This window comes from Dioscorea cayenensis, chromosome 20 (genome assembly GCF_009730915.1).
Source record: "Dioscorea cayenensis subsp. rotundata cultivar TDr96_F1 chromosome 20, TDr96_F1_v2_PseudoChromosome.rev07_lg8_w22 25.fasta, whole genome shotgun sequence".
Taxonomy (NCBI): domain Eukaryota; kingdom Viridiplantae; phylum Streptophyta; class Magnoliopsida; order Dioscoreales; family Dioscoreaceae; genus Dioscorea; species Dioscorea cayenensis.
This window is the reverse complement of record NC_052490.1, coordinates 9104048-9113070: the sequence shown is the minus strand read 5'-3', so window position 1 is coordinate 9113070 and position 9023 is coordinate 9104048. Positions and strand designations below refer to the sequence as shown.

Genomic DNA, 9023 nt, shown 5'->3' with positions numbered 1-9023 from the left:
CTCGGATAACCGTGTAGTACCTAGAGCTACCACGTCGCAACAAAACACGACTCCGTGAAGTGGCTGCATTTATTAGATAAAAAGGCCGACGCGGGCTCGCTGCCGCTCTGATGATTCAGCGATAACCGACGGATCGCACCACCCTCAGAGCCGTAAGCGACGGCATCATTCATTTCCTGCATCAACTTCGATGGTGGGCAGACAGCCCAACATGGTGGTGATGCGTGACGGAGAATTAGGGTTCGATCCCGGAGAGGGAGCCCGAGAAACTTGCTACCACATCCATGAAGGCTAGCAGGCAAGCAAATTACCCAATCACACCGGAGGGTAGTGACAACAACAATACACTGGGCCCTGGTCTGCCCTGCACTGGAATGAGCACAATCTAAATCCCTTAACGAGGATCCATTGAGGGCAAGTCTCGTGCGCCGCATCATGGTAATTCCAGCCCACAGCGTACATTTAAGTTGTTGCGCTAGCAGCTCGTGAGCGGACCTTGGGCCGGGCCGGTACGGTCCGCCTCCCGAGTGCACGTCGTACTCCGTCTGTCCTCCTGCCGGGCGACATGCGCCCTCGGCCTCAACTCGTCAGCCTGGCCTCCGCAACAAGTATTTTGAAGAAATTAGAGTGCTCAGCAAGCCCACGCCCGGATACACATTAGCATGGGATAACATCAAGGATCCTCAACCTATTGTGTTGGCCTTCGGGATCAAGAGTAATGACTAGAGAGGACAAATGGGGTATCGTATTTCATAGTCGAGGTGAAATTCTTGATTTATGAAAGACGCAACCACCGCGAAGCATTTCCACAAGGATGTTTTCATTGATCAAGAACGAAGTTGGGGATCGAAGACGATCAGATACCGGCCCTAGTCTCAACTATAAACGATGCCGACCAGGATTCATGGATGTTGCTTTTAGGACCTACCGCACCTTATGAGAAATCAAAGTCTTTGGGTTCCTGGGGAGTATGGTCGCATAATGAAACTTAAAGGAATCGACGGAAGGGCACCACCAGGAGTGGGAGCCTGCGGGCTTAATTCTGACTCAACACGGGAAACCACCAGGTCCAGGACATAGCAAGTGACTGACAACTGAGAGCTCCTTCTTGATTCTATGGGTGGTGGCATGGGTCGCTCTTAGTTGGTGGAGCGATTGTCCGGGTTGGACCCGGCACGGAACGAGACCTCACCGCTAACTTATTATGCGGAGGAATCCCTCCGCGGCCAGTTTAGAGGGACTGTGGTCAGTTTGAAATAATGGTTTGAGGCAATAACAGTCTGTGATGCCTCTTAGATGTTCTACGCACGCGCGCCATAATCGATGTATTCAACGAGTTCATAGCCCTCAGCGCCCCGCAATTTGTAAAATTTCATCGTGATGCTGGGGATAGATCATTGCAATTGTTGGTCTCTCAACGAGAATTCCCTTTGTGTAAGCGCGAGTCATCAGTCGCGTTGACTACGTCCCTGCCCCTTTGCACACCGCCCCAGCGGCCGCTCCTACCGATCAATGGTCCGTGAAATTCGATCGCGGGCGCACGGGCGGCCCCGCCCGCGACGCCGCGGTAGAAGTCCACCCAACTCATCATTTTAGATAAAGGAGAGGTCGTAACAAGGCGCTCGTGAGGTGAACCATGGAAGGATCATTACGAGACCCGCGCCTTCGCAAAACACGCTGAAGACCCGAGAACACGCGGAAGCCGCGGGGCGCGCCGGGGCGGGGAGCGGGGGCGCGCTGCCGAGCGCCGCTGGGTCACCCCCGCCTGCTCACGCGTGCGAGCTGCAGCCGCTGCTGACCCTGCGTTTGCACGCCAGCGCCGCGGCGGCGCGCGCGGGGCGGGCGGCGCGGGAGGACACGAGACACAACCGGCGCGGGAAGCGCCAAGGACGTCCCTGACCCGACGCTATGGCGGCGGCGCCTGGCCGCGCGCCGCCGCGCGCGCTGAGTGAAAGAAACGACATCGAGCGTCACACGACTTCGAGAACGGATATCTCGGCTCGCATCGATGAAGAACGTAGCGAATGCGCATACTTGGTGTGAATTGCAGTAATCCCCGTGAACCATCGAGTCTTTTGAACGCAAGTTGCGCCCGGAAAATACCTCCCGCCGAGGGCACGCCCGCCCGGGCGTCACGCGACGACAGTCGCGCGCGGCAGCGCGCTGCTGCCGGCCGGACGCGTGAGATCGCCGCGCGCGCGGTCAAGACCGGCGGTCGCCTCGCAAAGCGGGGCGGGCGCGACGAAGCGTTGACCGGCCTCGCGCTGAGATCCCGAGGTCGCAGCGCGCCTCGCGCTAAGGCGGGTGGAGGGGCACCGCGCCGCCAACGGACGACAGGTCGCCGCTGGGAGGGGTGGGGATCACCTCCCTCCCGCAGGCCCGCCGCCATGACCCTGTCGTCAGCGGGCCACCCACCGAGTCTAAGCATATCAACAAGCGGAGGAAAAGAAACTTACGAGGATTCCCCTAGTAACGGGCGAGCGAACCGGGAAGAGCCTCAGCTTTGAGAATCGGGCGGTGACGCCACCCGACCAGGTCCGCAGGCGCCCTCAGCGACGGACTCGGGGCCCCAAGTCCCCGGAGAGGTGCCTGAGAGGGTGAGAGCCCCGTCGCAGCTGGACTCCCTGCCGCACCACGAGCGCTCACCGGCGAGTCGGGTTGTTTGGGAATGCAGCCCCCTAATCGCAGCGGTAAATTCCGGCCCAAGGCTCGAATACGGGCGAGACCGATAGCGAATCAAGTACCGGGCGAGGGAAAGATGAAAAGGACTTTGAAAAAGAGAGTCAAAGAGTGCCGGAAATTGCCGGGAGGGAAGCGGGATGGGGCCGCGATGCTGCCCGCCGGATGCGGAACGACGACGAGCGCCGGGCTTCCGCCGCCGCTCGGGCCGCTGACCGATGCGGGCTGCGCCGGCGGCTGGCCCGGGCGTGATGACCCCGCCCGAGGAGACGCTGGCCGGGCGCCGGACGAGAGCGACAGCCCCTAGTGCCAGCCCTCGCGGCACGGACGGGCGCTGGCCTCCGCACCGCCCGTGGGCTCCCCCATCCGACCCTGGCCTTGAAACACGGACCAAGGAGTCCTACATGCGCAGTGAGCCGACGGCGCTGGAAACCCGAAAGGCGCAAGGAAGCTCAAGGCGGATCCCCGAGGGGCTGCACCGCCGACCGACCCCGATCTTCCGTGAAGGTTCGAGTTGAGCACGACTGCCGGACCCGAAAGATGGTGAACTATGCCCGAAGCGGGCGGCCGAGGATTCCGTGGAGGCCCGCAGCGATAATCGACGCAAATCGTTCGTCTGACTTCGGCATAGGGGCGAAAGACTAATCGAACTATCTAGTAGCCGGTTCCCTCCGGGTTTCTCAGATAGCCGGAGCCCGCGCGCGAGTTCTATCCGTAAAAGCCAATGATTAGAGGTATCGGGCGCAACGCCTCGACCTATTCTCTCAAACTTTAAATAGGTATCGCCGCGGCTGCTCCGGTGAGCCGCGCCACGGAATCGAGGAGCTCCATGGGCCATTTTTGGTAAGCGAATCGGCGATGCGGGATGAACCGAAGCTGGTTACGCAGTGCTCCGATCAACAGCAACTCCGAACCCACAAAGGGTGTTGGTCGATTAAGACAGCCAGGACGGTGGTCATGGAAGTCCAACCGCTAAGGAGTGTGTAACAACTCACCGAATCAACTAGCCCCGAAATGGATGGCGCACTGCCGCCGACCCATTACTCGGCCATCGGGCGACGCCATGCCCGGCCGAGTGAGGGAGGCGCGGCGGCAAGCCCTGGGCGCGAGTCTGGCGAGCGGCCGCCCGTGCGGATCTTGGTGGTAGTAGCAAATATTCAAATGAGAACTTTGAAGGCCAAGAGGGGAAGGTTCCATGAACGCACTTGCACATGGGTTAGCCGATCCTAAGGACGGGGAGGCCCGGCCAGAGCTGCGCTGCCGAGCCCGAAAGGGGAATCGGGTTAAAAATTCCCGAGCCGACGTGGCGGCCGACGGCGACGTTAGGGAGTCTCGAGACGCCACGGGGCCCCGGAGAGTTATCTTTTCTCAACGGGCCTACCCACTCGAAAACGGCCTCGCCCGGAGGTAGGGTCCAGCCGCCGAAGAGCACAGGACGCATGCGCGTGTGTCCGGCAGCCCGGGCGGCCCGCAGGAAAAACTGAGGACCGAAAGCGCCTCACCGGCCGTACTCATAACCGCATCAGTTCCAAGGTGCAGTCGTACCGCCATGGAACAATGTAGGCAAGGGAAGTCGGCAAAAACGGATCCGTGAATTTCGGGAAAAGGATTGGCTCGAGGGTCGGGCACGGGGTCCCGCCCCAACCTGTCGGCCGCTCGGCTGGATCGCCGAGCCGCGTCGCGGCGCAGGAGCGGCCGCCGCGGCTTCATTGGGACTGATCGAACGGCTCATGCCGCCGCCCTGCGGCGGCGCCTTCCCCGGCGCCGAACAGCCGACTCGAATCGATACGACAAGGGGAACTAAGTTTAATTAAAACAAAGCATTGCGATGGTCCTCGCGATGCTCACGCAACGTGATTTCAGCCTCGAATGTCAAAGTGAAGAAATTCAACCAAGCGCTGGTAAACGGCGGAGTAACTATGACTCTTATAGAAGCCAAATGCCTCGTCATCTAATTAGTGACGCGCATGAATGGATTAACGAGATTCTCACCGCCCCTGCTTCTACTATCCAACTAAACCACACAAGGGAACACGCTTGGCTGAACTGGGGAAAAGAAGACCCTGCTGAGCCTTTGACTCTAGTCCGACTTTGTGAAATGACTTGAGAGGTGTAGATAAGTGGGAGCCCTCGAAGGAAGTGAAATACCACTACTTTTAACGTTATTTTACTTATTCCGCGGACCGAGGCGGGCTCCGCCTCCTTATCCTGGCGTCCGCGCGTCCTATCCGGCGGAAGACATTGTCAGTGGGAGTTTGGTCATGCACATCCGTTAAAAGATAACCAGTGTGTCCTAAGATGAGCTCAACGAGAACGTAAATCTCGGTGGTGGAACAAAAGGGTAAAAGTCGCTTGATTCTCGATTTTCCAGCACGACGAACCGTGAAAGCTGGCCTATCGATCCTTTAGCCCCTTCGGGATTTGAAGCCAGAGGTGCCGTAAAAGTTACCATGGGATAACTGGCTTGTGGCAGCCAAGCCGCTCATAGCGACGCTGTTTTTGATCCTTCGATGTCGGCTCTTCCTATCATTGTGAAGCGTAATTCACCAAGTGTTGGATTGTTCACCCACCAATAGGGGAACGTGAGCTGGGTTTAGACCGTCGAGACAAAGTTAGTTTTACCCTCATCGATGACCGCGCCGCCAGTAATTCAACCTAGTACGAGGAACCGCTGATTCACACAATTGGTCATCGCGCTTGGCTGAAAAAGCCGCTACGCGCGGTTACCGTGTGTCGGATTATGGTCGAACGCCCTGGGCCAGTAATCCGCTAGCGCGGGCGCGCCACGCCCGCCGCCCGAACTCGACCCGCAGGGACCACGCGCCCCACGGGCCTGGTCACGTGCGCCGCCACCGCTGGGCGACCACATGGCGGCGCGCGCCTCGAGCGCGACCCGAGCATGGGCGCGGCCGAACTTTCGCGCATTTAATTTAAATACGCGACGGGCATTGTAGTGGCGAGTGGCCCTTGTCTGCCACGATCCATCGAGATCCAGCCGTCGCACCGATTCGGCCCCTCCCTCCTCGAATCCGGCTCAAGCAGCGCGAGAAGGTTAGACTTTTGTACTTGTGCAAACCGCCATCGACGGCAAAAACGGTTACGCGCCCATGACATCTCTCGCTATCACTTGAAACCCCTCACAACCCGGGTGAATGAAGTTCAAAGTTCCAGATCGCACGGCGGATCATGACTTCTCTCGGAGCGCCGCGTGATCGGCGACTAAGCCGCACCGCGCCGCGGCATAACGCGCCCGGCGCCCCACGCCCGCATGGCTTGGCATCTGAAACGAAATGCCGCCGGGCAACATTCGCGGGTTCGCACGCGCTGATCGCGGCGTCCCGCCGGAGCGCGCCTGCGCGATCGCAGGACGCGGGCGCTGGCGCCTCGGCCGCTGGGCGAGCGGCGGGCGCCCTCAGCCCGCGCCCGCCCCATCGCTTGGCATCACATGAACCCTCGGCGGTTTCACGGATTTTGATGATCGTAGCCAACGCTTGATCGGGGAGTATGCGCGCCATGACCGGGCGGTCGGGTCGACATTGAATTCGCCGCGACCATCGCTGATGGATTTGTCATCATAAAAACCCCAAGGGGGCGAAGTTTCATCAAAAACGCACGAGTGGATCGAGATGACACGGAGCGCCCTTCCTTGCTGCGGTGACGCCGCGGCCGGCGGGCCGTCCGGGCGACGGCGGCATCCCGCCCGGCGCCCCCGCCCCCATCGCTTGGCATCACATGGAAAACCCCCGGGCGAAGTTTCACGGATTTTTGGATGACCGAGCCACGTTCGACCGAGAGTAGCGTCGCGCCGACTACCGGCGGTCGACTTTGAATTCACTGGACCATCGCTGATGGATTTTGGTCATCACAAACCCTAAGGCGAAGTTTCATCAAAAACGCATCGAGTGGATCGAGATGACACGGAGCGCGCCCTTCCCTGTCGCGGTGACGTCAGCCGCCGCCGTCATGGGGTCAGCGGGCGACGGCGGTATCTCGCCCGGCGCCCGCCCATCGCTATCGCATCAGATGAAAACCCCGGGCGAAGTTTCACGGATTTTGATGACCGTGAGCCAATGTTCGATCGGGAGTATGCGCTCGGGCGTCGGACGGCCGCCGGCTCGTCGACTTTGGAATCTCGCCAAGGGACCATCATGATGGATTTGTCATCATAAAAACCCAAGGGCGAGTTTCATCAAAAACGACTAGTGATCGAGATGAAACGGAGCGCCCCTTCCCGCTCGTGACGCCGCCGCCGGCCCCGCCGGGGCTTCCGGCGACGGCGGCATCCCGTCCCAAGGCCCCCGCCCCCATCGCTATTAATCTAACACGAGATGGAGAGATTGGAAAGGTGACTTGAAGGCAGAATTTTATATTCCAAAAGAAAAAAGAAAGAGTTTTAGTGGAACCACCTTCAACTATTCTTGAAGAACAATGGCCCGGCCTTGTTCAAATCAATGGTATAACCCAAGGAATGAGGTAATTGGTATAAGTTTTATTTAAATTATTATTGTTACTATTATGAATTGTATTTGAGTTTAATTTATCTTTTATAATTGGAATATGGTTTTTATTGTGTAGGAACTTGCTGAAATAAATAAAAGAAATGCAAAAAAACAAAACAATGCACATACATGTGGTCGAAAAAGTTTTGCAATTAGGAAAGAAATAGTAAGTGATTTATTTTATAATTAATGTTAGAATGAAATGATTAAAGTTTTGATTGTTTAATAGGAAAATGAAACGGGGAAAGAGCCGGATCGTCTTACAATGTGGGATGCAACTCATAAAAAGAAAGATGGTAGCTATGTAAATGAAGAATTTAGAAAGAAATTGGTGAGTGATCTATTTATAAGAAAGATTATTTTCTTATTTCCATGTTAATGCCTTGTATGATGTTTCTCATTCTTGTAGCTTGCTACATTTTAATTATTTATTTATTTTTATTGATAAAGAATGAGATCAAATGCAAATACCTGCCTTTTCACACTAAGATAATATATGTTGTCTCAGTTAGAATTATCATTTACCATCATCTCTTCCATGCCCATTAACATCTATCATGCTTCTTGGGGAATCTAGTCGTTGTTCTAATTTTTAACTAGTTTCATACTGTATCTTCTATGATAGAAAAATGAAAAAGAAAGACAAAGAAAAAGATTCAATTCTCTCTCTCTCTCTCTTTACATGGTATAAATTTTAGTAAGTTTGATTAGTTTAGAAATGGTTTCAATTAAACTATTCCTTAAATAAGTTTATTATAGCTAATAGAAGCTTTAGAAATTAAACCATTCCTTAAAAATCTTCATAAGCCAGCTTTAAAAATTTTCATTTCTTTGCCATCTATCATATACCTCTCTATTTTCATTATGTTGCCAGTATTTTCGATATTGTTGACGATATTGCTTTTTTGTTTCTATTTTCAATAATATTTAGTTGAACTTACAGGAAGCAGCACATGATCTCCAAGTTAGTTACACAAGCTCAAGTGCAAATTTTGAACAAAATGAAATCAATGAAATGGTATTTCAAGAGATTTATGGAGCTGAACATAATGGTAGGGTGCGTGGTTTGGGATTAGGCCCTACTCCAAGTAGGTATTTTAGTGTCATATCGAAATTCACTAGCACAAGTGCTTCAACTACTGACAACAATCATAAAGTGGAGTTGGAGAACGTTAAATTGGAATTGGCTGAGATGAAGGATAAATATGAGAAGCTAAGCTCAGATTTGGCTGATATGAAGGAGTTATTTGGAGGGTTTATGGCTGAAAGAAGTTTAAATGATAGGATGTCTAAAGCACCCGTCGAGGAAGTAAATTATTTGTCTTACTTTTTATCACTTTTCATTCTTAAATAACAAATTAAAACATTTTTTTGTAATGATGTGCATAGGTTGAAGATGTTGCATCTGTTGACTGATATCACTGGACAAAATCTAAACATCATGTGGCTTAAGAGGTTTGCTGGATATTACCTTTGAAGTAGAGTTGTGCTCAAAATTTACAATTTTCATCATGTGGCTGGCATGGTTTTATGATGCATATCTTCCATGCCATAAGAAATGATTGCTTGCAATTCTTGAAGTGAAATAATTGATGAGTGACATAATTGATGTCTTGATTTGGTCAACACCTTTGCATGGTTCCGATTTTATAGAATATAGATGTTTCTAAAAATAGGAACATATATAAGTGACATTTCAGTGAGATATTTCTGTATCATTCTAACTAAATCGAATACCTCATGATAGGCTAGAATTAGTACTGTCATATTACTCCACCAAAGGTTTACCTCCAAAAAAGAAACTAGAATTAGTAATTTCTCCTATGGATCAACTTCTTTTGTGCC

At 53.5% G+C, this 9023-nt stretch overlaps 1 protein-coding gene and 1 pseudogene across 1 annotated transcript; one reads left to right on the top strand and one right to left on the bottom strand.

Annotated features, from left to right (window-relative positions):
• Window positions 1-2497: 2497 nt before the first annotated feature.
• On the bottom strand, window positions 2498-3085 carry LOC120251301 (annotated as a pseudogene).
• Window positions 3086-7107: 4022 nt separating this feature from the next.
• On the top strand, window positions 7108-8594 carry LOC120251300. Its single transcript, XM_039259857.1, has 5 exons — window positions 7108-7152; window positions 7255-7344; window positions 7408-7509; window positions 8122-8487; window positions 8568-8594. The coding sequence occupies exons 1-5, from the start codon at window positions 7108-7110 to the stop codon at window positions 8592-8594; spliced, it is 630 nt and encodes a 209-aa protein (XP_039115791.1).
• Window positions 8595-9023: the final 429 nt, after the last annotated feature.